The following is a 27656-nucleotide window of genomic DNA, read 5'->3' as shown; positions in this document are numbered from 1 at the left end:
TAAAACCCGGCCCAGACAACGGCGTTGAACCCTGTTCGCGTTTGTTTTGTTTCTGACATGGTTAACGAGAATGAAAAAAAGCGACACTGTACAGTACTCCGTAGACATTAATTAACGGAGTCGCAGAAAAATGCAAACGAAAGTGTCGGCAATACGAGAGTGTGGAGACAATGGCTGATTTCACGCGCCGACGTCACCGCTCCCGAAGACAATGAAGAACCACCCCTCGGCGTGGTTTACTCAAAAACGGCGACGTAGAAAGAAAGTAAGAGGGGGAGAGGAGGTGTGGGAAGGTGACTTACAGAATAAAGGTTATAACGTGGCGGTCCCGCGCACATTGGTAGTCATACTTCGCGCTTCGCGCACAGCACCTCCGAGAGGACTTCGCGCACGGACGGCAGCCCGCTGAATTCGGCTCTTCCTCTGGAAACTTTAACGCCTCGTCTCTGCAAAATGACAACGGTAAGAATTTACCGTATTTTCGCGATACTAAGCACCGCTCCAATTATAAGCACCCTCCCCGACTTTTGAGAGAAAAAACTTGGAAAAAAAGTTTGCATGCGAATCTAAGCACCTTTTTTTCCAAGCAACTATCGCAAGGTGGATTTGAGACGCGTGGAAGCGGGCCCTGGTTGACGCTGGGGCCAAGCCATTTATGAAGTTTTTAATCACAAACCACTTCAACGTAATAGAAGACGACCTGTTAGGGCTACTGAGAGCGGAGCCCAAGCGGCACAACGGTCTCAAATGGTAGTGAGGGTTGTTGATGATGACACGTAAGCGGTCTGTTCACTGTATGTGCCTATTTTTTTAATGTTTGCCAAATAAAACTTTATTCCTTGCGCCAGTCTCATCGAGATACAGGCACGAAAAAAGTGGCGCGGTGGGGGTTAATTTAGGTATTTCGAATCTAAGCACCCCCACCTTCACTTCGGGTATCGCGGTCGTGGAAAAGGGGGGTGCTTAGAATCGAGTAAATATGACAAGTCTCCCACTGGGGGATGGATGTCTGAGAAACGTAACGATTGTATGTTATTTCAAGAGAGCGCATTACGTACCTAGAATCGTGTTTTCAATGCTGACTGATTCGGAAGAGAAGGTGTTGGAGAGGAATATGTTTCCGTTCTAACCTCAGTGAGAAAGGACGGCTCACTGCAGTTAGAACTTACGTTTGTGATGGTGAGCTGTCCTTCGACGAGTCTCTTCAGGCCAACACGAACTCGTTGAGCCCTAACTTGAAGCTAGGAATTGACTTGGTTACATTTAAACGACTCTAACGCCACGATTGCCACATAGCTGCCATTTCAATACATTCGACTTTCAGCGCGCATAAGGCCGAGTTCAGACTGTTGCCGTAACTGTCGTAATAACTTTAAAGAACGACGTCATTTCACGTCTCAGCCAACCGAACTGCGTGACACACCGTTTTTTCACATCCATAGATCCCGATATGGCTTTTGCATCAGTAGTCTGAACACAACATAACGAGGTTTACTTGAGATCGCTTAGATACATTAGAAATCAAGCGAGCGCACGGCGGGCTATGTTTATTGTGGCTCCGCATCTCTTATCAGCAGCAAGTAAGCGATGGAAGGAGGGAGTAAAACGTGTTTATTTTATATTGCACGTGATATCAAGCGCCAGTTTGTGAGCTTTGACATGTGCCCCCGCGGCAGAGTCGAATGCTCGCATCGCGGAATGCAACAGAGCAGAACACAGCTCTTACTTGCCGCGGTGGCTCCGTGGCTAAGGCGTTGCGCTGCTGAGAACGAGGTCGCGGGTTCGATTGCCGGCCGCGGTGGTCGCTTTTCTGATGAAAGTGAAAAGCAAAAACGCCCGTGTGTACGAGATTTCGGCGCACGTTAAAGACCCTCAGGTGGTCAAAATTAATCAGTAGCCCTCCACTACGGCGCGCTTCATCGCCTGCGTTGCGTTGGCTCGTTAAACGCAACAATCAAACAGAACACAGTTCTTCCTCTCTAAAGCAATACCGTAGTTCAGCATTACCACCTGCACTCAAGTGACCAATCCATGCCGTCAACAATGCGAATTCGGCGAATGATAGCAACGTACATACAATTTGGCTCAAAACTGTTATCGGCGCTGTGCACTGCGGATTCCAGAACGACGTGTGTGCGTCGCGTGATGCCACGGCGCACACCGAACCTTTGAGTCGAATCGTATGCTCGACACCATCATTCGCCGAAATTTTGTTGTTGGTTGCGTGGATTGGTCGATCCAGTGCGTTAGGATGAATCTGAATCACGGGGTTGTTTCAGAGTCCGCTACGTCATTCGTCATTCTCTCTTTGGTAGCAACGAGTGACCATTAAGGGAGCGTTGTGCTACGTAGACCAGAGGGGGTATCTTTTTCGAGTGTTTCGCGATGGGGAACGGGGCTAGATGAACGTAGAAGCGCGCATACAAGCACTGTTGCGTACTTGGTTTTACCTCTCGAGGTGAGGGGCATGCGTGGGCCTACTTGAAGGGGAATTGAGGGCGATATCATTCCTACCCCCCGGCACCGAGGCGCAAAATAATGCGTTTTACTCATGAATTTACAGCGTTTACCACTGGATTGAGCTAAACCGACAACTCACCCATGAATGGAACTCTAATTCTTGGAAACACTTGGTTGTTGCAAATGTGCAATTAAAATGAAATTATTGGCACGGGTAAGGAGCGCGTCAAGTTGAAATGGATGGGTGAAAGAGTAAATTAACATTCAAAATTTGAAGAGCCTAAAAATGAGGGCGTCCCAACCCACTACTTTTATATCGGTCAGCACATCGTGTGGTCTCAACCTAGACTGAGGAAATATAAAGCTCTCACTGAAGAAGATAAAGAGAATATTGATGTAAAAAGTAAATGCAGAGCAGAAGAAAAAGTACAGACACGCGTATGAACCTGTGAAACATATATACGGCCTTGTAAAAATGCCCGGCCTTAAGGCACCAACAGGATTCCTTCTGAACTTGATGTACACTCGATGGAAAGACATCACCCCCCCCCCCCCCATCCCCATAAATGGTGAAGCATGCAATCGAGAAGTTGTATAGGAGCCGATACAGTATATTTAATTCGTGCTTTACATTCAGCTATTTTCAACAAACTCGGTCCTTAGCGACTTCTCTAGTTTAACAGGCAAGGGGCTATAATACCGTTTGATAAGTTTTTTTGTTTCCGGAAAGCGGGCCAATTTTTTGCAAAGCTTGTAAGCTTGTTCGTATGAATAATTCCTGGTATAAACCACCTCAAAAGTCACTTGGCCTCACGCCATGAATGAGGTCCACTGAATAATTTAACACATCCAAGGATCCTCCAAAGGCACCGATTCTTCGTGAGAACATGTGCTTTGAAAGCAAAGCTTGATGATTCCAAACACATATAGGGTGCCAGCTCCCTACGCTGCTGTAACGGTCACTTAGTGAACTTACATTATTCATAGCTCCGTAGCGCTGTCGGCTTTGCCACCCCCGTTTCGCAACAGCCGTGGGTGTCACACAATGCGGCAACTAAAAACGATGACCGAACGTGACTGCCGTATCCGCAGTCCGCTGAGTTCCTGGTGTATTCCTCAAACGGCGGCAGAGCCCAGAATTTCGTTCGAACTTCCTCCGCATGCCTAGACTGCAAATGGATTGCGCTGCATTGTTTATGGGGAAGATAACGGGAGGGAAGAAGGAGCGGAAACTTCGACTTGGTCGCAACCGAAGTTCTTGACCTATGCAGCGGGAAAAGTTACTGCACCTAGGCTGTCGAGAACAAAGGAAACGCCAGTGGAATACTCTAAGCGTGAACGCGCAAATCTGATTACATTTGTTTTGGGAGGTGCTAGGCGTTCCTTCTTGGGCTTGAAATTTATGTCCCTCTGTCCGTCGCCTGAATTACCCGCACAATGAAAATGAATTGAACATTCACTCATGGCTAAGGCATTGTGCGGCTGAGCCCAAGGGCCCGGGTTTGATCCAGTCCGCGCCGGCAGTTTTGCTTGTGTAAGTGAAAAACAAGAACGCTCGTGTGTCGAAATTTTTGCGCACGTTAAGAATGTCCAGGTGGTGAAATGAACCCGGAAACTACCGATACGACGCACCTCGGGGCTCAGGTATGGATTCGGAGCGCGAAAAAAAAAATCCACTGTTAACATTCACTGCTGTGATAGGAGTCCAAGTCTCAAGTGCGGAAAATAGAAGCACCGCCGATTGAGCCACGTATCCCAGATGACTGTAAAATGCTCGGAGGAAAGACAAATCAGTTTGTGCGGAGTGACATCGTGCCGCCATCCGCTGGCGTCACCCGAGACGCGGCCGAACGCTCTGCTGTTTAATACGAAGGTGCATTGGTTACCGAAGGAGAGTCGTACAAGAGATGTACACATCGCTCCCTGGCTCTTGTGCGAAAACTTCACCGTGCTATTTGTGCCACACAGCGGGTGCTGTAGGGCTAAAGTTGAAACTAAGTCCCAGTTTTTGGATAGGCTGCAAAATACAAACTGGGCAGCCGAATTAAACAATAGGGGTCTCACCTGGCAGCGACAGAAACATAATCGTCTTTCAACTTCGTTTCCAGTGAAACAAGCAGGTACATGGCCCTTTTTGCACGGGTAGCAAGAACCAACTAAATCATCGACGCCTGCAATATTGACGAATAACGATGACACTCGTATGATGTAATTAAAAATTGGTTCTGCGCTGCTATATCACGCAACGCAATACGTAATTAACGTTCGCATTGCGAAAAGTCCCAGCGAAGTCCACATTTTTCGAATCAAATCGTTTTCCCCCTGTGGAGAAAGGGACGATCCGCCGTTACCCGTTCTGATGCATGCTTTAATCGAATATGCTGGTACTGATGATGATGGGCACGAGGGAGGCCAGGTGTCATCTTTTAGATGAGACGCTGAGAGCACCTCCTGTCGGCGGCCCTGTCCTTCCTGCGTGCGTCCGTTGTTGTTGTCCGCAAGGCTGCGTCTATCCTCCAGTCTCCCCCTCTCCTCTCCGATAGCGAACACTGCGTGCGTCCGTTGTTGTTGTCCGCACCGCTGCCTTCCTGCGTGCGTCCGTCGTCGTCGGCGGCGTCCGCACTCTCCTTCGCTCACCCCCTCTCCTTTCTGATAGCGAACACTCTCTCGCGAGGGGATTGGATTGGATTGGATTGGCTTGGCTTGGCTTGGCTTGGATTGGATTGGATTTGGATTGGATTGGATTGGATTAAAGTGGATTGTGTTGGATTGTGTTGCGTCATAACCGCGGCAGGCGCCGGCGCGTGCCCAGGTGAGAGCGAACACTCTCTCTCAACATCTGCGGGTGTGCGGCCCAGCGCGCTCTCACTCCGCCAGTGGGCGGCGCTCCACGCGGTGCTGCGCATGTGCAGTAGTCTCTCTCTCTCCGCGGTCTCCTCTCCTTCGGGGGCGCTGCGCATATAACCGGTGTGCCGCTCTCCGGCGGCCTTTCGGTCGACGGTTGCTCTCCGTTGCGCTTGAACCCCCCTCAGCGTCGCATCACACCAGGGTTTCCGCGAGGGGAGGTGGGCGTAATTTTTTCAACATTATCCCCCGCGCGAAAATGGCTAGAAGTTTCACGTTGTTAAACACACCGTGAAACTTCTCCAGTCCATAGCGATAGATGTGAAGATAGCGATAGATGCAAAGGCAGCAGCCTTGTGTGTGTCTTCCGCACGGACGCGTACGAGAATGAAGACCTCTCTTGCTTTTTTTGGCGGTTTCGGGAGGTAGACAAACTTGGCCTTATGAACACGCCGAACTTGCATCCCAGTGAACGATTCGTACGTAGATCCACCGAACTCAACTGTGTTTGAAATAGAACGCTATGAGGCACAACTCCCACAGAAGTCCACACCGGTCTCCATGGACGACGATGGCAAGATTGCCCTTTCGAGACTTCACGGTGTACCTCGACAACTTTCTTCAAAAGTAGAAGGCATAAGTCCGGGTGATGAGGCTGGGAGGCAGTGCCAGAGGATGACCGCTCAGAAAAACTTGTGAAGGGAACGTGTGGTTCAGATCATGCCTACTCCATGCCGGACCGTGAGGTCCTCCGAGAGGTGTGAAGAACCCATCGATTCCGTGTCGTTTGTGACGCATACGCACATGCGGTTGGGGCCCATTTCTTGAACGGCCACGTTGAAAAAAAAAACGAATCTGAACTGGGCCTCACAAGAAAAGAAATACCCGCTACTGGCACCTGGAGATGACAGTTCTAAACACTCCATTGACAACGCTCGTAGGAGACTTCTTCACAGTGGGGTCAGCAACGCTCTCGCTGGAATACGCGAAAGTGACGGGGAGGCTACAGCCCGACAAAGCATGAAGAAAGTTCTCAAACGCAGCAAAACCCGCAACTTGCGACAACAACCAGTTTCACCATTACAGAGGGACGGAGTTAGCAATATGTTTGGGCAATCGGCGAAGTGTGTAGGGAATAACGGTAACACTATGACCGGGAAAATGCAGCTAGCTTGCGGTGGAGAATGTACTTAGGCTGACTGATTTTATATCTATGCGAGTGAGCATTTGGTGGCGCGGAGGATGTTGCGGATTTGTAATTTACCGCCAACATGAACAGTCATGATGATGAGAGAGACGCCGACAACGAAGTGGCACGTTCACGCGCCTGGCGATGCGTGCGGACACGTTCGCTCGGGATGGAGTTCGGAACGCTGCGCTTGGACTACCGTGCAGGGCCTTGCGTCGCTCTCTTCACGGCGCCAATAAACGTGGAAGATCGGCTTTCCCTTTTCGTACAATTCTTTCCCTGCACTTGACTTCCACTCGCAGAAAAGACAGCAGATGTTCTACGTCCTGGACAGAAGATCTCTGACTGCTCGTGGAAGCGGTGCTGGCAGCAAGGCTCTGCTGTTTGAAGTAATCGACAACAATGTCGCCAGGTATCACCTTTAAAAGCACTTCATTCAGCATAGCCGCGTAAGAAGAAGCTCCAACGCCCAAGCTTTCCAGTCTTCTCCGGTTCATTTGCACGTGGTCGTACAACTTCCTCAAAGTGGCCACGTTGTTGCCTTAATCGACAGGTCTGAGCTTCAGCTCGATCGCTTTGGAATTGCCAAACCGATTCTTCAAGATATAAAGACCATCTTGATAGCAGGACTCTGTCACTTGCAGGACAGCAACGGCTTCAGCAGCAGCTCCGTCAAGAAGCGAAACCAAGTAGTGAAAACAGTCAATATTAGACAGCCGGGAATTCTCGTGTACGGAATGGCGAAACACCCCCTTCAGCGGAATTGTCGGTCACTCAGGTTCGTTGTGGTGTACATCAAGGTGACCGCATTGCTGTGTAATATAAAGAATTAACGTCAGTATTTGACATCTATTGGGTGATAATCTGATTTCATGCAGTGGGCTCCAAGCAGGGACCGATTTTCCGATGTCGCACTACTCCCCGAAACTATATTAGCATAAGCCGTTCTGGAAACCAACGCCTCCACATGGTATCAATGACGATATTTTGGGTAACAGGGACTAAATTAATACTAAAAGTTATTTTACTTGTAACATGTGCCTCTACACTGTCTCTGGGTGTCGTCACTTTGCATTTGGCTGTGACATGCTGTGGTGTTCGTTGTGGGTGAAAGCAGAATCCTCAGCTGCTGCAGCATGCCAGTTTGTGGCTTAGGTACACCAGTCTCGGGAATCATATTCAAGTATTTGTAAAGTGGCCCGTCACCAGGCAAAAATGTCGCAGATATATATATTCCGAAATCACTGAGCAACTGCTTATTCGCATGTGCGGACGATGCGCAGCCATCCCGTCTGACTTTGAGGCAATAACACAAGTGCACGTCTATACTCTTAACATATATCCCTGCCAACGCACTCTCATGGCGATTGCCCGGTGCGAACGCTCACGATTAATCGCCGTCCGATTCTGAATGACGCACCGACTTACATGTAGTGTGCGCGGTCGAGTATGGAGAAACGATCCGTGCATTTTCTGGCCCACCATCTCGTAGATGTAGTGTGTCATTTATTTTGTACTCGTACAGAGCGTCGCTCACAGATGTTGCGGAAAACTTCCTGGTAGAAATGCCGCTGCAGAGAGCTAGTTTCTAGCTATCTAATGGGTGTGAGGAAGTAATATTTGGCTCAAATACTTTGTGCTCATCGAAACTAAGGGTTGAAAACGTTTATTCCCGTTAATTTCAGTTATATCATTCCAGAATAGACTGAAAACTCACCATTGCGCTTGATGTAGGCGAAATGCAAACCATCGGTTTGCGAAACGCGGAGATTTAACGAATCAGCGTGCAATTTGACGTGAAGCTTAAAAATTACTTCGGTGCTACCTAACTTGGCGCACAAGATGTGCGAAAGGCGCTGCTAGGAATTCTGAAGCCAAACACGAGACTTATGTTAAAGATGGAAAGCTTCTTAAATGCATTTTTGTAGCTTGAATTGGAGTTCGGTAAATATGCACGGTAAGTCGAGTTCGGTTAAGGGGAACGAACGTTGTGTTTCGAATTGGAGGACATCACGTAATCTTCTTATTTGTTTTCAGGAACAGAATTGTCTATTATTTCCAGGGATCTTCTACAATCGTCACTCGCGAACAATATTTTCATTATCAACTTCATGGCGACCACCATCATTACGCTGTTATCTGTTTCAATCGTTTTTGTGAGGTGGTGCTGCCAGTGAAAAGCTTCGTCAGAGTCCGTCAATGCTTTGACGGACTCTGGCTTCGTCTTACTGCGGCCGCTGAATCACAAAGCGGCCCACCGAGTCGGCCGTGAATGTATAGTCTCCATAGTACCCGCGCGGCACATTGCAGGAACAGCGTCACGTACGGCCCAAGACCGGGATCCCGCCTTATCGAATGGGTGAGACCCATGTGCGGGGCACAGCCCTTCCATCGCGTCCACGCTCGCGTCCATGGTGGACGAGAGCAGTATGGAGGGGCTTTAGTGAGGAGGATCAGGCGTTTCCCCGCTAAATGTTGGGCGTACAAAAGATGCGCCCCATATAGGTTGCCGGGAGATTGCAGGCCGCTATCACTACATCTAGGTTACTGAATCAGCTTTCTGCAGTTCCGCAGGAATTTGCTGCGGCAAGTCAGCTGTGTAGCGTAATATGCAGCTTACACCACCTTTGAGGGGAGGAGCTGGAACGAAGGATGGTAAGGACATGACCGTAGAAGCTCCTAAACGACAAACACTGAGCATGCTCTATCCGACCTTATATATGCTGATATGACCCTTGCACATTGCGCGACGCTATTGATGTTCAAAGTCAGATCAATTGTATCTCAACATGCAAGGTAGAGGCCCATTCTGGATACCAAATATTTTTGTTTACAATGTCGGCACCACCCCAAACTTTATTCCGGCATTTTTCTCTCGTCTTCCCTTCCAACACGTGGCTCACGGCTTGCTAACAAGAGCGCAGACGGTTTCAGCGTGTTTGAACCATTTTTTTATCACTACTTGTTACCGTGTTATAGCTTATTTCTCTTTAAAGTATGATTATTTTTAGCCAAGAAAAACATAAACGGCACCTCGTGCGAAACTGCGGCTGACAGTAAAAACACGACGAATTCGTTTTGGCCAATGATCTTGCACTCAAATGTAAGACCAGATGAGCTTCGTACAAGTGGAATTTGCTGAGGTGGGACGTAATCCTTCCTGACAAAAGTTTGAAATAGGTCAAGACTTTTCAACCAATCTCAGAGTGTGCGTTCCCCACGTACTTCTGTGTAGGATAGTAAACCCCGCAGTCATCTCTGTGTTCGGGTCATTTCAGCCAGTTTTCTTTTAAATGTCAGACTTCGTTTCATAAAAACGTAGATAGATAAAACAGAGAATAAAAACGTCCAGAAATGGCAAATTTGCGAATGCACACATACCAACGAGCTTATAAAAATTTGAATTGCCTGCTTATTAATACACTTCTCAACCGCAAGTGCGTGACAAAATTGAAAACCGGTGAAACCAAGCTCACATCAAAATGTCCAATTCAGGAATTGCGATGGAGAAAAAACAAACAAACAAACGAAAACTTCCGTGTGTCGAGATTTCGGAGGACGTTAAAAATCTCTAGGGTGTCCAGAGGCTCCGGAGCACTCCGCCTAGGTGTGCCTCATAGCCCAGGTGTAGCACCGGTGCTCCAAACCTCTAAACTTTGAAAAAAAAAAATGTTTTGAATTTCTTCCTGTGAGCTATGCTCTCAGTGATTTTATTTCTGACGTTTTAACTTACCATAAAAGAAAACAAAACAAAACGAAACTAGATGCAATCTCGTTAAGCCTTCTCACGCCTGGCTTTGTTGTGTTAGGCATGACTAAGCTGCACACGCGCATCGTTATGAGTGTTCTTGAAGCCTCTATATAAAGTGCACCGTTATCCCATTGTTCCGCACGGCCCGAGGTCACTGCTTAAGGAACACGGCCACTCACAGCCGGGGCCATTTTGCGTGACTAATCTGTTTTCCCCTATGCGACCGCAAGGAACACGCGCACACCTCTCGCCGTGTGAAACAATGTTTGCCGCAGCAGTTAGGATTGCGCCACTTTAATCAGGGAAAAAATACTCACGCCAGACAGCGAGCTGTCTTCCCAGACAACCTTGCGATATTAAACTCTTCAGTTTATGAGACTTGCCGGCACTCACGAAAACGCTTTCCGTTTCTTGCAGCTTATGCGGTGGCGTCGTCATGGGGATACTTAATCACACGTTTGTGATGTTCTTTTTTCAACTTCGCACTGACAATGGGCTTCCGTTTAGCAAATGGAACTTTCTGAGCCAAATTGAAACAAGAGATTCTGTTGGGAGAAAGTGGTAAGCAAGTGACAGAGACCTAAATTTAGAGCTAAACGCGTCCAGGTAATCTACGTGGTGTCCGTTGATGAGGTGCTGCCAATTAATTTTGGCCAGCTGCAAATCTTTCGCGCGAGTTTTAGTATTTGGCCTACATAGAAATACCTCCGCCGCAGGGAAGGCTGGTTGGTAAGTTAACTCTGGTTCAGATCAAGCACAACGAAACGAAACCCACCTCACGGCAGGCTATGGGCCTCGTGCACTGCAGTTTCAAATAAACATGTGGCGCCACCTGGGAGCGGCGGCGGAATTTTTTCTTAAGAAAAAAATAAACATATACAGCAGTTCGCTACGCGGCTTAGTTTAAACAACAACCGTAAAATAAGTATACAACAATTACCACGTTTTTTTTAATTCACAATTGTTATAATAATAGAAATATTACGCTGACGAGTTGTGCGGGAATACAAGCCGAAATAATTTAGAAAGCGCCCCTTCTCCAATACAAGCAGACGACAGTACACGGATCAGCTGCCTGCGACGCCGACGTTCCCGAAGCACATAGTACCCGAAAAGAAATAAAAAGAACAGATCCATAAATGCATTTGCGTATGTGCACGCTACTTGCCGTAAGACCGCTGCAAAAAAAAAAAAAAATGCCGTGTATCCAATGCATATTTTTGTAGCGCCTCAATTAGCCTTTGGTGTGCACGCATCAGAAAATACATGGAGCAACCCACGGATATGCATGCTTGAATTGTACGTAGTCATACCAGCAAAATATGAAGCTTTAAAATGAAAACAGAAACGTAAATATTCACGCTACACTGCGACACAACCGTAAACAGATGGACACACACCAGCCACAATTCGGAGACTCGCATCTACACTTTTATTTAAAGGACTCTCAAATATCTCAAACATGTACAACTTGTAGTTTGCGTTTGAAAAACGAGTTGAAGTGGGGCTTGTTGCGCAAAATATTTTTGCTGACAAAGATAACTTGCAGCGTAGTCACACAAACATAACGTACAACTGTCAGCTTTGAAACAATCTCCATTATTCAAAATGGTCTTATTTTATCAAGGTCACTCCGAATGCGAGAGGAATCATTCGTGCACAATTAAAGCTCCTGTTGTGCGATCTACCATATCTGTGCCCGTGTCTATGTCGAGCGATAAACAAGGTAAATAAACGTTCAGAGGCTTTCATGAAAGCCTCGTCTCGCGCATCTACGTCCAAACTTATTCGCATATTAAGTATGCATATATAAACCTATGAAAGCACTTCAAAAAGCATTGTAATATTTTTTATGAGCCCATCCAACGAACTCATCGTAGTTTCAGCAGTTTGAGGTAGAGTTTACTCAAGCAGTTGGCATTTTCAAATACCTGCCTCTACAAACCTGAATCTTCGGGCTCTTGAAGCCGCTTATCCTTGGTGTCGCAATTTATACACACAAACCTTTCGCCGCGATTTCACACACACAACACATCAAATCACTTCCTGACATGTACAAGGCACAGGGGAGTGTACACACGGGAGAAATTCGCTTCTGCAAGCACCATGAAGTCGCGTAGTCGGTCTTCTCCTCACAATAAGCTTTCCGCCAACTGCTTGGTTATGCCAGCAGTTCTAACCCGGCCGTTCTGATCTACGGCTAAATAAATCAAATCCACCAAAGCCACCAAAGCGACCACAGCAACGAAGGCGTTGCTGGCGTCGTTTGGACGTTATGCCGTTATTTCATGCTGTTCGGGGGCCGGCGGCCCCACAAAAAATTTTCCACTGGTGGAGCCAGCGATCACACCCTCCCTCACACATACATTATCGCTTCCGGGAGGCGATGCACACACAGACGCACACTCCTGCACTCCTCTCGTTCTCTTGGTAACATCGCGGGCTTCCGTCTTTTTATTTTTATCTTTTATTTGGGCGGCGCTGCTGGTGTTCAGTGGAAGCCGTTGCGAAATGACAGCGTGACCGCGCGCTGCGCGGAGACAAAACCGCGCTTGTTTAAAACTGTTTTTTTTGTGTGATGCATCGCTTTCCTGTCGCCTTTGCGAACCATATACCATATTCTATTTAATAAAGTAGCGTTTAGCTGTTCGTATCGCATGGCAACAGAATAGCGGTCATTCCTTCTTTCTCTTCTAATAATCGTACTGCGCGGAATACTATCCTCCGGATGTCGTTTGCTGACGGACTTCAGAAATTATGCCTCCTTTGTCCGCAAGATGGCGCTGAACACAGCGCATCAGTGGCGCCACCATACAAGCGCACGAGGCCCATAGCTGATATCCTACCTGTTAAGTCTTTTCTAAAGGTGACTATGGTGACTTTGGAAAAGGTAGGATCTTTGTATCCATTAGTATTTGTTTGAAATTGAATTCACTTTACGCACCTACTCATAACGCACCATAATTAAAGCACTTGAGCGGCTGCCTGCTGCCCAAGGTATAGAGACAACATGGTTAGCTCGGCAAAATAAAACAATACGTATGGTTATTGCTCTTTCGAAGGAATTTGAATCACACGCACATTTGTTGCTTTTCGCTCTGAAACTACAGTCTGGCTTTAAATAACACTCAAACCCGTGCCTCCGTGAGTATACATAAGCTCATATGCATACCAACGAGGTACAGGGGAAGCGTTAGACTCTTTTGTGGATTAAGATAATAATTGATGTACTTTAGGAAAGAAAGTGGAGGAAAGCATGCGCACCGGGTGCTGTTCGAACCCCCAACCTTCTGGTTACGCGTCTGATGCTTCAACCACTCAGCAAACGATGCGGCTATATTCTCCTCCACTTTCCGGGGCATTTATGGTCTTTTAGTGCAGTGTATACGCTCGCCAGTGGTAGCCTCGCAAGTGGCCGGCACACCTTGTAATGTTCTGCCCGTCTGTTTACCACGTACCACCAAAAACAACAACAGCCTCACAGTGCATTCATCTCCATCCGTCACGAGCATTCATCTCCATCCGTCTCCTTGCTTGCGAGTGGTAGTGATAGCCGCTCCAGCAAGTCGGGGTGAAGGGGGCCATCTTTTTAACCTCCGCGTCGTGGCTCAAGCGTCTACTAGGGCCCATAGAGAGGGGCTCGGAAATACGAATACATTGTCCGAAGTCAGTGCCGTTTTCTAACGCCTTCCTTCAATTTTTGTTTCATTCTGCCTTGCGGAGGATGTTAATGTATCCTTCCTTGCCACCTAAGATCCCATTCACCCCTTGCATACTCATGTAACCGGTCATACGGCCATACATTGAGAACCCTCACTAGCCGTGATGGATGAATATTTTTATAGTGGTTTGCGCACGTTTCTTTAGTCTTCTCCTCAAATAAATTTATGAACATATTCGCCGGAGGGAAAAAGATATCATCTATTATGTGTGCGTGGAAGTTTGCCCGATGCCGCGAAGTCTGTTTGTTAAGTGCTACAGAAACATTGAACAACCCTGGTCAAACGCACCTTTCATTGATCTGGGATGGTAGAGCGAATCTACAGCGGGGTAAAAGTCGCGTTTCTTTAAAGCGCAGGCGTGAAATGTATGATCCTGCCTCATCCAGACTAACACGGCTCTATCAAATAGGCGGCAGTTTGACAAACTCCGTCGCTATGTAAACAAAGAAAGCGCACAAGCAAGGCGGGGGAGCATGTTGTCGTGGTAAGGCCGAGGTAACTCAGCCTTGGTAACTTGTTGTGGTAACTCAGCTCGGAGATCGGTGGGCGCGCCACGCGAGAGTCCTGGGGTGTCTTTTAGTTGACATTTTAGACTGCCAAGAACGGCTCCAGAGCAGGTCGGTATTTTTTTTTTTTTTTTCATAGATTTTCTATGCGAGAGCAGCTGTGAACTGCCACGATCTGCTAAGTACTGCTCAGGACTGACAAATGGGAGATCAGTCACTGGTATGCTAGCGCGTGGGTGCCGTACAATCTCCTCGAAAGGGATGTACCGACTAGCAGGTAGGGGAACGAAGGCATGCTCGTGACGGATGGAGATGAATGCACTGTGAGGCTGTTGTTGTTTTTGGTGGTACGTGGTAAACAGACGGGCAGAACGTTACAAGGTGTGCCGGCCATTTCTCTGCCAGAGTAGCACGTTTTAAAGCGAAACTTCCAATGTCCCACTTGTGATGGTGTCAAAAAAGGAACACGTACTGCAGGAAAGCCAACTTTACACCAAGGGTTTACACAAAGGGCAAATGATGAGGATTATACATGTTGGTGATTATAAAACGCGAAGTTTCTCGGATACAAATGCATATTCCGCAATCCTATCAGCCGAAGTGCAGAATAACGAAAACGCTGAGCTAACCAAATCATCGCATTCAGAGGACCCAGTCACAAACTAATAAATAGAAAATCGTAACATCACACTCGGTTAGCGCAGCGTTCTCGTAGATTTGGCCTTTGGCTGACGGGATCGTGGACTTTGCATTTGTATCGGAGAAAGCTTCGCGTTTCAACCATATTTCTTCCCGAGCAGGGCGGGTTTGTTTTTTTAACGATTCGCGGCAGGTAATTGGAAGTCACAAAGGTTTGTGCCCGTCAATAACCGGTGAACTAGGCACGAACAGCTCTATCGCATGCCCTGAGAAGTCCATGAAAAAATGTCTGACGTCACCTGCAGCTGGTACGTCGCACGTTGGACACGGGGACGATAAGCGAGTATTGAAATTCTATCTCGGGCCGACTTGCCACTGTGGCTTCATTTCAAAATACTCCTACATTCCAAGGAAGGAGCCACTGAAACAGAGTACTCAGGGAGAGATGTGAAAAGCGTAGACATATTCTCTCCATGGGAACTCTATCGCTCATTTAACGTCCGTTATAATGACAGAAAGCCCCATTCGAAGTGATCGGCAATGCGTGTGATGCGATGTTACAACATGGTATTGCCATGCAATCTTTACTGCAGTTCCGTAATGATGCTAGCGTATAAAAATCCACGAAAAAGCACTATCACCGCCATACAACATAACATCATTCTGATTAAGTCTGGGGATTGTAATGCAAATAAAACGTAATAACATGGCGATGATGACCCTTTATATCTTCAAGATACTGATGTTATGTCATTTAAACTTCTTCTTCTTCTTCTTCTTCTTCTTCTTCTTCTTCTTCTTCTTCTTCTTCTTCTTCTTCTTCTTCTTCTTCTTCTTCTTCTTCTTCAGCCTACTCAGGTCCACTGCAGGACGAAGGCCTCCCCCATTGACATTCAACCGCTCCTCTTTTGCGCTGCTCACCATGTGAAAAATATTTCATAGTAATGCAGTTGGATGATTGTGCGGCTGCGCGGAGTTTGCGCATTATATGATCGAATAATTGCGTATTTAAGTGGGCCTAGTTTTTCAACGCCAACTTCAAAGCCCACGTGCAGTTTAAGACACGCAGGCGCTTTACAAACGCTCAATACATTGTCTTGGATTTCCCCCCCGCAACCTGTTACAGTTAAACCTGGATATAACGAACCTCTACGTAACGAATTCCTGTATTTAACGAAGTTTTCAATTTCCCATAGCCAGCTCCACTGAAACCAATGTTTTTGAGACCTCTATCTAACTAAGGCGGTGCGACGGTTAACCTTGATGTAACGAATTCGCTACCCTGATGAGCTATTGTTTTTGCTCTTTTTCTTAAAATTCGGCTGGAGAAGTGTACTAATTTAGCGAATTTTGCCCGCACCGCTAACTACTGTGCGTTTCTATGTGTGAGTGCGGTGTCGGTTATGTGTTAGGCCTGCCGGTAGGCGTGTAGTCGCCCGTCTTCTTTGCTATCTGTGGTCTCGGTTCGTCGGTGATGATTTCTGCTGCTAGAAACGGAAAAGTTTTTCTTTCCAAGACAAGCTCGCAACTTTAAATCCCGTCTTCGCTGGCGGCAAAGAATGTAGCCGCCTGGTATAGTATCCCAGCTAGCACCCTCTCGCGAACTGTGAGTGCGGAAAGAGCATCAAGTTTGAGAAAGGCGACCTTCAAGCATAAGTTTGGCCCTTGAAACGCCTTAAGGCACCGAAAAGTGCCAAAAGCAAAGTGATACTCAAGCTACGTTTGTGAATGCAAGGGTAGGTGACCTTGCTGCTTTGGAGGGCCGTGTAATGATTAAGCTTGTGGGAAAGCAGTAGGCGGAAATCAGGCAGTTTTTCAGAGGGAAATAAATATTTGAAGGGCGAGTGCACATTTACTGATGTCAAGCATTTAGGTTTCGTTTTTCCTTCACTCACGAGAGCCTCGAAGGCCAACTGCGCTCAAAATTTCGACCTCTTGAAAACACTATATACGTATAGTCTGCTTAAAAAAAAGCAATATGCAAAATACAACCGCTGAAATACGCCTGTTTGACGCCGCAAGCAGTCAGCAAGAATCGACGATTTTTAGACCGAAATCGAGGAGAGCGCGGCTTTTAAAATAACGTTGCAGCCGGCAAGCGAGCGGCCGGATGGTCAGCAGCTCTGGAGCAAGCCTGCGCGCAAGCTCTACGTGCGCGCGGGGCAGCAAACGAGTGAAGCGTTTCGCAGCACAGCGCGGCCGGTTCTCCAGCTGCGTGGATGGCCAGAGGAAGAAGCTCCGGACGGCAGGAGCATCACATGCGCGTCCACGGCCGGCATGGAGCGGCGGTGTGCGCGCGTGCGCCGCCGCTCTAGCCCGGCCGTGGCGCGTCATGGCTGTTTGCGCGATCCACAGGCAGGAGCAGCGAGGTCTGCGGCATGGCTTTTTTAAACGCTTCGGACTGATTAACGAGGCGTTTTTGGTAGTACTTGCTATACATTAAAAATAAATTTGTTCTATGTGAAATTTGAGCGCAGTTGCCTTTAACTCGAAACCTGCATGTAACGAAAACCTGCATGTAGCGAGAACTTGAAAATTTTTGTCAACTTCGTGATAGCTATAGGTTCAACTGTAGTATCTGACAGGGGATGTCATGAGTTTGTGAAAAATAGCCACAATTCTGATATACTTCAATGTCAAGTACAGTCATCGGTAATGTATATATGGTCCGTGCAGGTCGGAAATAAAAATAATTTTAACAACTTTCCGGGGGTAGTTTTGCAATGTATCAAGTGAGCGCGCATTTGGGTTTACTTTCGCGTCTTGAAATAGAAATCAAGGTACTCTCCCCAGGGGGCTCATTCTGCTTTCAAAGGAGATTATTAATTCCCGCGAAAGCAAGTGCAACTTGAGTCTCCCGTGTGCGTGCCCGATCCTTTCACTCCAGCGCGCCAGAACAATAGGCGGGGAGCGGTGGTTAGCGGGCACAGGCGGCGCCGAATTTCACGCAAGCCACAGACGTCATGCACGCCTCGCGGGTCTTCTAGTAACTGATTATTTCAGGTGATGAAGGCGGACACAATGGCATGACGCATCTCGCCATTACGTTTGGCTGCTAAGTCTGAGAAATTATTCGCTCACGGAATAAAAGGGCGCGCCAGAAACCGGTGACAGGGTACGCGCCATGCTGGTCTAGGCGTGCGCATCGGTCTACTGGCGTATATATAGCAAACGGCGGCGACACCCCTGCACTCAATGGCGCCAAAGTAGATCGCAAAGCCGGGCTAGTTGAAAATGGTTCATGACTGGAACTGCGCACAAAAAAAAAAAAAAAAAAACGGGACCAGGCGTTGTGTGTGTTCTCTTCGCTGGTCCCGTTTTTTAACCGCCGCAGTGGCTCAGTGGCTAAAGCGTTGCGCTGCTGAGCACAAGGTCGCGGGTTCTATTCCCGGCCACGGCGGCCGCTTTTCTGATGGAGGCGAAAAGCAAAAACGCCCGTGTGTACGAGATTTCGGCGCACGTTAAAGATCCCCAGGTGGTCGAAAGTAATCCGGAGCCCTCCACTACGGCGCGCCTCATCGCCTGCGTTGCGTCGGCGCGTTAAACCCATCAATCAATCAATCATCAATGGTCCCGTTTTTTTGTGCGTAGTTCCAGTCATGAAAAAGGCGCCAAAGTGCTAAACGCTGAGTTGCTTTCGTTTCCAGCAAGACCCAGCAACGCGAATCAAATAAGATGATTCAAGCTAGTGAGTAAATTTCGTTGCGGCGAAAATTATAGCACGGTCTTGCTACAGTCACTATCAGCGACAGTGAGAGAGTGATCCAAAAATGGCGGCGAAAACGTATACGTGTCTCCACCCTGCAGGGCGGACGCACCTGAATTGAAGCACCCGAATCGCCGCGGGTCTGCTCGCGATTGGTGCACCAAACACGTAGCTTGCGGCTGCCTTTTGCGCGGGAATCAACTTTGTCGAAATGTATGCCATCTACACAGTGATTTTCTGGTCGAATATTTGAATTTGAATTACGATATACTGGCTTTCCGAATTCCTCACTCGGGGGGTTCTTTTTGGATCTCATGCACCTGACGGCTTTCTCATCGAAAAACAAACAATCTCCCTGATTTTTTTTTTTTGTTTCAAATTGAGGAAACCTCAATTATTTTGTTCTTTTGTCACCGCGGATAATAAATAGCCACTAAGTTCGTGGAGTCTGCTTCAGTTTATTTTACTTCCATAAACTCGAAATCCGTACCTTTCCTCTTCCCCTTTAATTTTACGGAGCCCCCTAGAGATGGTCGCTTCTTTCAGGTTTAATAAATGTTCAAACTCTTCTGCCGATTTCACGGTCCTGTTAGATAACGCAGAACGAACTCAGCTGCAGTGCTCAACAACAACTAGGTGATACCGTAACTAAAAAGCTTTTTGTTCCTCTCGACAAAGTACATTACTAAAAGGCAAGGCTTAAGCAGAGCTGCACGAGTCCAACAATAACAAGCCCTTGCGCGCTCAGCCGGATACATTTGCTGAATTACGTACTTAAATAATTCACGGCTAATTTAGACCGAGCTAGAGCATGTGTGCTTTTTCCGCCTTTCTTCGCGTGCCTCTGGCACTGCCTTTTCCTTTGTGTGAAGCAATGCGACAAAAGGAGCAGCAGCGTGCAGACGGTTGTGTGAAAAATTATCACGGGAGACAGCTAAAACGCCAAGTTATGAATGCCTGACTCGGAAGTTACGACGACAGCTCATACCACCATTGTTGTTAGGCACGACGCGCCTCTGTCGCCAATTGCTCAGCGTGAAAGCACACATACGTGCCAACCATAGAGCCTCTAGATAAGCCACCCGTCTTCCCGCGTAGCGTAGCCTTCTGTAAACAAGTAGTCCCACTTCCCCGTGGCGGGGTCGCGTTTGTCTGTATCATTGAGCATTACGACCCCACAACGCTAGTTTCCGCTTCCAAAGCTGTAAGAGGCCCTACTCACCACTACCCCTAATTGCAAGCGCCCACTTTGCCCAGGGTATCTGGTGCACAATTATACAGGTAGGTCATGCCCCAGCTCTGCGTACTTGGTCGTTTTTGCTAACTTTGAGACTTTCCTCGCCATTCCTCGCCGCCCTTGCCTCTTGGCCGCGTCGCCTGACCGTGGTACCGCTGAATGCACGCGAGTGGGTCCGTGCCGCCCTTCCTTAACGAACGGGAAATTTGGCCACCTTGATCCGGCCAGAGCATATAGCCGCCATTGTGCGGCGCGGCTGTCTCGCAGACCACCGTAACCAGCACCTCAGTGACGGAGAGGAAAAGGCAGGACGGGGATGACCGCGAGCAGCAGCCACCGAGCGATGACGGCGACCTCGGCGAGAGCAAGACCGTCTCCCAGGCTCCCGCAAACACCGAGATCGTGTGGCGCAACGTGTGGCTGTTTGTTTTCCTCCACGCCGGCGCTGCCTGTGGGCTGTACTGCGCCCTCTTCACGGCCAAGTGGCAGACCAGCCTCCTGGGTAAGGTGGCCTTCTGTCTTCCTTGCACCCTTACAGCGGCGATGACCTCACTCCGCGGACCAGCGAGCTTTCGGTGGAAAACAAGCAAATGCAGACAAGAAGCACACGCGGGACGACGTGCAGTGTGTGACCTGGGCAAACAACCTCTAAGAAAGACTTGTCTTTTTTTAGGCTTCCACCCGAAATCCAACTGGAGCGGATGTCTGCGCTGAAAAAGCTGGTTGGAATTAAGGGTAGCGAACTGGTTAGCCGTGAAAGTGGCAAAAACGAGGATAGAACAGGGGAGGAAAATCGAAGATTTCATCGTCCAAATCATAAATGACTTAACTATCTTTTGTACGAGCAGCCCTATAGTCAAGACAAGACGGAGTTCCTTTTGTTGTTTAAGCAACCACTTCTTTCGAATCAGAATAAGAAACAATCATCATGGTCTTCCTGTTCATCGTCATCACATATTTATCCTTCTTCCCTTGGCCACAATAGGTTGCTTATCAAATGCACTAATTTACTTGCTTTCATTCTAAAAAGAAGGGGGAGAGAGCCCTTATTACACCAGGAAGACGCTAGGTCAAGTGGGGGAAGCGGGAGTAGAGGGTGGGATGTTCGTAGCTTGGGACATCTTGAAAATAAACCGTTCAAGGTGAAGCTGGGTGGCTCCTTACGAAGGCGGAAGAGACCCCGTGGGGTGAGGTGAGCAGGCTCACGGCTCTAAGCTGCACGCGCTAGACCGCTTTCTAGAGAGTAGTGCGCAATTAAAGTCAGCCTGGAGGGTTCCAGCGTTCGAGGGTCGACGTATGAGGAGGAGACACTTGGAAGAGGGTTGAAGGTTCTGTAACGCGTAAATTTCGGACAGTGCCAAATTAGGTGCTGGAGAGTGGCGGGCGTGGGAGAGGTGCAGAAGGGATATCGAGGCCGCAGGGATGGGGTGTACCATTTACGGAATATCTCTGGGGTAAGCTAGCATTGGCAAAATCTAGAAAAGCCTTTAACTAAAGCGGAAATGTGGACTCTGAAGTGCTGGCTAACGCCAGAAAGGTAAACTTATAGGCAGTCACACCGATCGATGCGATCCCATTCACCGCTTCGTAGTATCGTGCAGTCTGTAATAGACAATATATGCGAGGATTGGAACCAGATGGTGTCTGCATTGTTTTTTTTTTTTTTTGCCGTTTTCACTTTTTTCTCGTATCAAGTTCACATTGTATTTATTTATTTATTTATTTTTAATTAATTATTCATTTTATTCATTAATTCATTAATTTAGGTTTATTTATTGTTTATTTGTTTATTTATTTATTTGTTTACTTGTTTATTGACATCAAGGTGTCGAACCGAAATTTCGGGGGTTCGTTTCTGGTTCGGGTTCAAGCGTTTGGGGTTTGGTTCCGGGTTCGGTTTGCGAGCACCACTCTGTTCCTTGAACCACTTCCAGCGGGTGGTTCAAACGGCTTCGGAGGGGGAAAAACACCACGTGTTTATTGTTTTACTTTTTTAGTGCAGCATTTTTGTTTCTTCGCTTTTCTGTCAGGTCGGTATAAAAACAAATTAATAACTTAGGTGTTTTTTTTTTGTTCCTTGCAAATGTTAGTTGGCCAACTTGATTGTACAATGCACTGCAAAATGCTTTCCACCGGAGGCCAAAATATAATAAAACTATCTGAAGGGGAATAAAAGGTTCGCAGGGACACTTAACTTCCTTGTGTCTGTGTGAAAGCATTACTCTTTACAGCCGCAAGTTTATATTGATTAATTCATTTTGGTCCATTAATATAATTACAGTTCATTTTATTCTTGGCTCATAAACCATAGCCCGCAGTTGTTTTCTTGAGGAAAACAACTACAATTGCTCAACGTAACCGCCGCGGCGCCCCCTTGTGCTCCACTCCCATTCCCGACGAGTGACGGGCCGAACCTCGTATCCAAATAATGCATCCTTGGGCAAGCAGCCTCTTTGGCGGGCACGCAAATTTTCTGGGCAGCAGAGAGCCTGCCCGTGCGCCATCTTTTTTAATTGGCACCATCAAATGTCGCCACACACACGCGCGCGCACCCACACGCGCACACGCGCACAAGCACAGGCACACACAGGCACATACACACGCACGCACGCATACACGCACGCGCACACACCCACGCACGGAAGCCCACACACAGACACACGCACACACGCACGCATGTACACACTCAGACACACACGCATAAGCACACAAGCACGCAGCACGCAAACACGTACACACGCACACTGACACGCTCGCCGAGCGCACACACGCGTATTTTGTGAACGAGCAAGTAATGCTTTGGCATTGAAAAGGAGATTGGTTGGTCTGCTACGTTTTTCATGTACCTACAGTTTCAGCGGTGTTTTGTCTTTAACGGGGGATCATTACCAGTGATATAGAAATCGAAATCTGACCGGCGTCGGCGTCAGCCTCCACCTCTCAAGTGTGGCACGTGGCGTTTAGAGGTGTTTCATTCTCCCCACCTTCCGCCTGCTAACAGAGGTACGGCTATAATGACTCACTGACTACAGGGAAACGCTGGCCATAGCAACTTGCTAATGACACTTCAGCGACAGGTGGCGGCGATTGGGTTCTATAGCATAGTGTATCGACAAGCAGCAGTAGTGGCCGCTGGTACTCCAAGTCTGCAGAATGGTAGCGCAGAGGGAGAGAAGGTATCGAAGAACGCTATCGGATTTCTATCCCGTGAATACAAGATATGCGTTAGGCAACTATTCATTAACTTCAGTGCCAGATATCAATATTAACTTAGAAACAGCATAAACGCGCAATACGTGAATAAAGAAGGGAATTTTATAACATTAAGGCTTCGTCCCAAAAAACTATCCCGCTTTTTTCTGTGCAAATAAATTTTCTGCTTGTTAAGAGAGACAGCACCGCTAAATTTTCCAATGATAGGACCACCAAAATATCGAGGTTGGTCTGACCCACTGCATATTTTCCCGTTCGCTGTAACCCTTCCCGTAACCCTTTCAATAACCGCTTTCGGAACCGGTTCGGAACGCTTCCTTCGATTCGTCCTGGTTCGGGCTCAGTTCCAAAATGGCGGAAAAAATACGGGTTCGGTTCGGTTCCGGTTCTAGGCACGAATTCGGGATAGGTTCCGATTTTCGGGTTGGTTCCGGTTCCGGTTCGACACCCTGATTTACATCAACCGTTAGAGGATGCACCGTCACAGAGTGCCAGTTATCTTCGAGATGTTCTTTTCCCCGGGGCTTCTCCTCCAGGCTGACGTAGCGCTGAGGATCTGACCCCGGGTATCCTCAACCGACAAACTCAGCCTCGATCAAAACTGTACATTTATTTACAGCCCGGCGGGCGACTAAAAAACAGTACTCGCGCGGAGCACGCAGACGACGGGCCGAGCTCTCCTGCGCCCGGGCCACGTCTCTCTGTCTTCATCTTCCCTTCCTCCTGACGCTGACGGCCGGGGAAGAGGGAAAAGCCAGTTGTCTCCGTCGGTGGCCATCGCATGTGGTGGTGGTTAAGAGATCCGGTGCGCGCAGGCGTTCGAAATGCGCGGCGTCTCAAGGCGCCGCGCGATACGTGCATTTCATTTGTGCGCTGCTCGCCCCAGGGCCCCCGCCAGTTCGTGCGTCGAAGCGCCCGACACCTCCACCACCACTGTGAAACATAACTTCAGGAATGTTTCACACACGAAACACACACCACACACACTTTTGGCACGTGCACCATCGTTCCTTCAGTTTGACGACACAACAATCAGCACGGCCAGTGCCCCTTGACCCTGGCTGCAGGTCACCATGACAAAATAGGCACAATCCTCATCTAGCTCAATCAGAGCGAGCGGCCTTTAGCAGGTGGTACGCACCGGCCGTCGTCGTCTGAAAACCCCCTTGCCATGCGGCGCACCTCGTCGCCCAACAGTATTAGGGGCCCCTCTCCTCCTCGCTTCCTCGCTCGGGAAGGGACCACTGCCGGCTCGTCAGCATACGCCGCAGCCAAGCTGCACTCAGGGGAAGCTAAGTGACGCAACAGTATCGGGAACCCCTCTCCGCCTCGCTTTCTCGCTCGAGATGGGACCGCTGCTGGCTCGTCGGCCTGCGTTGCAGCCACGCTGCACTGCGGTGAAGCTGGCTGACGCTTCCTCCCCTTTCTAGGCGAACCCTCTGGTTCGGCCGCTTCTGCGCTCGGAGCGCCGTGCTCCACTACGCACTGCTGGTCAGCGTAATCAGGAGAAGGCAGCTTAGCGGTCACATTACCCCTGACACTGACTGTCGGTTCAGCTACGCCTGCAGTCCTACCTGTAACTGCCTGGGGCTGCATTACATAAGCAGCCGTACACTGAGTTACACTTTCCTCCTCCAATTCGTAGGAGCTCCCCATGGCGATCACATTTTCGCAACATGACATTTGGGGATCTCCAGAAACAAAAGATGCAGTGTGCGCGACATCAACTGCATCCGATTCCTCCCGTGATTCCCGGGCTGCTGCATCCTGCAAAGCTCTTGGCCGCTCGGCCATGCTCCCGGAATGTTCTGCGCCTCCGCACGATGCGACGACAGGCTCACGCGCAACTGAAGCCAGTCTCAGCCCCTTCAGTACTGCTGCTTTAAGAACTGCGTAGCTCTTCCGCTGCTCCCCTGAGAGTCCAGCTAGGCACCGTCTAGCCCTCACGCTCAAGTAGGGAAGAATTACCCCTGCTCGCCATTTTGGCGGCACACAGTAGGAGTCTAGCCTGGCCTCGGCACCAGCGAACCAATCTAGCACAAGCGCTTCCTGGGAGGGCATATCTACGAGCACCCCCTCCAGCATGCTCATGCAATCTAATCTACCATCCATCTCGCTGCACCCTTGTGCTCGCTGCCCAATCGGTGAGGCGGTGGCGTTGTTAGCGCTTCTCAAACGCTCACTCCTTAGACGTTCCGCAGCTAACTCCGCCTCAGCGATCTTCAATTTCGCCTGCAGTAGGGCCATCTCGTCAGCGAAAGACATGGCTGACCTAATTCTGACGCTCGCTACCTCGTCAGCCCTTACACTCAGCTCCAGCTCACCATATCTAACCGGCCCCCATTATCTCAGGGCTGCTCATGAAGCACCCCCTACATGTCATGGTGAGCCACGCACCCAGGATCAAGTGAGGCACTGACCTGCATAGTTCGGTGCTTGTGGTGATGGGCTGGATCCGTCGAGGTGGCTATCCGTATCCACGCGGCGCCGGCCGCGTTCTCCTTCTCGGGTTGCAGGGGTGATCCGGCTCCTTCCGATGAGGCGTCCGCACGCGGCACTAGAAGTCACCGCCTTCTGCCGTGGCAGCTCACTCACTGCTCCAGCCGTTCCCGTTCAGCAGGCTGCTGCTCTCCGTTGAGAAGTCCGTTGAGCGCCGGTCGAGCCGCTTCTCCAACTGGCTGGCGAGCTCGCTGCTCCCGCCGATCTCGTTCAGCAGACCGCGATTTCTCCGCCTGCTCCGTCCGTCAAGGGCCCGTCTCGCCCGCCGGCCGGCTGAGTCGTCGCTGTTGAAGATCCTGTCGACTGCGCCAGTTATCTTCGAGATGTTCTTTTCCCCGGGGCTTCTCCTCCAGGCTGACGTAGCGCTGAGGATCTGACCCCGGGTATCCTCAACCGACAAACTCAGCCTCGATCAAAACTGTACATTTATTTACAGCCCGGCGGGCGACTAAAAAACAGTACTCGCGCGGAGCACGCAGACGACGGGCCGAGCTCTCCTGCGCCCGGGCCACGTCTCTCTGTCTTCATCTTCCCTTCCTCCTGACGCTGACGGCCGGGGAAGAAGGAAAAGCCAGTTGTCTCCGTCGGTGGCCATCGCATGTGGTGGTTAAGAGATCCGGTGCGCGCAGGCGTTCGAAATGCGCGGCGTCTCAAGGCGCCGCGCGATACGTGCATTTCATTTGTGCGCTGCTCGCCCCAGGGCCCCCGCCAGTTCGTGCGTCGAAGCGCCCGACAGTGCCGGTAATTACCTTTATTTTTTTAGGCGAAAAGCGCTACTATACCCGGGAACGGTCCACGCCATGTTATCAAAATTAGAAGCCGGACAGGCAGAAATTTTAGCAGAACTTAAGTCCATTAATTCGCGGCTCACTAACGCTGAACAGACCCTTGCTGACATTGTTGCACGCCTAGTGAAAACCGAGGACCAATGCAAACTATTACCGGACTTGAGGTCGGATGTTGGCAATTTGTTGACAACGTCCGTGCAGACGTCTGACAGACTTGTTCGCATTGAGGACAGACTAAATGACGCCGAGGACAGGTCGCGTCGCTGCAATCTTGTCTTCTACGGCGTCGAAGAAGGCGAGTCGGAATCTTGGGCAGACAGCGAAAAACTTGTAACCAATATTTGCAGAGACACTTTGAAAATAACAGTGGAACCGAAGGACATTTAAAGAGCGCATCGTATCGGCAGAACCGCACCTGGCAAAATTCGTCCGATAATTGTAAATTTCGCTTCTTATAAAACTAAGGATGATGTGCTATCTAAAGCCTTAACGCTCAAAGGCACAAGCATAAGCATATCTGAGGATTTCTGTTTCGCAACACGTTCCGTTCGTCGTGAGCTAATTCGCTTCGCGCGTGAACGGAATGCGCCCATTAAATTACGCTACAAAAAGCTGATCATTGGAAAGAAGACATACTACTATGACACTGTGCATAAATTGGTGAAAGAAACGACAGAACGGGGTAGCTAGCAAAAGGAAAATATCTCAAAACCTTATCTGCCACATTCACCCCTCCGTAACCCGCCGCAGAATGCCTCCATATCTACTACTGACGTCACATACTCGATTCTTTATACCAACATTCGTAGCGTTCTTCCCAAGCGCGAAGAACTATCCGCCGTAATCCAATCAGCTGATTGCGATTTCGTCATTCTTACAGAAACATGGCTTTCATCACATATTGCCGACTCAGAAGTTACTCCGTACTTGCCCGGTTTTGCTCTTTACCGTAGAGACCGCTTACTAAACCGAGGTGGGGGTGTTCTAATCGGAATAAAAAATTCAATTAGTCACTTCAAAATAGAATTACAAAACCCCCTAGAGATAATCTACATAGCTTGCCGAACCCGATCAAACCTCACTATTATCGGAACGTGCTATC

General features: G+C 48.8%; 1 protein-coding gene across 1 annotated transcript in view; it reads left to right on the top strand.

Moving 5' to 3' along the window:
* Positions 1 to 334: 334 nt before the first annotated feature.
* The window catches only part of LOC144142157 (stearoyl-CoA desaturase 5-like), a 52736-nt gene continuing 25414 nt past the window's right edge, over positions 335 to 27656 (top strand). Inside the window, exons 1-2 of the mRNA XM_077673545.1 lie at positions 335 to 462; positions 20322 to 20556. Of these exons, the coding sequence (XP_077529671.1) occupies positions 454 to 462; positions 20322 to 20556 (244 nt within the window). The 5' untranslated portion in view covers positions 335 to 453. The remainder of the gene's footprint in view (positions 463 to 20321; positions 20557 to 27656) is intronic.

The sequence above is a fragment of the Haemaphysalis longicornis genome, unplaced genomic scaffold, assembly GCF_048455015.1.
Source record: "Haemaphysalis longicornis isolate Haplotype H1 unplaced genomic scaffold, Haemaphysalis longicornis Haplotype H1 scaffold_1, whole genome shotgun sequence".
Classification (NCBI taxonomy): domain Eukaryota; kingdom Metazoa; phylum Arthropoda; class Arachnida; order Ixodida; family Ixodidae; genus Haemaphysalis; species Haemaphysalis longicornis.
Note: the sequence above shows the minus strand (reverse complement) of the source record. Positions and strands in the feature narration are given on the sequence as shown.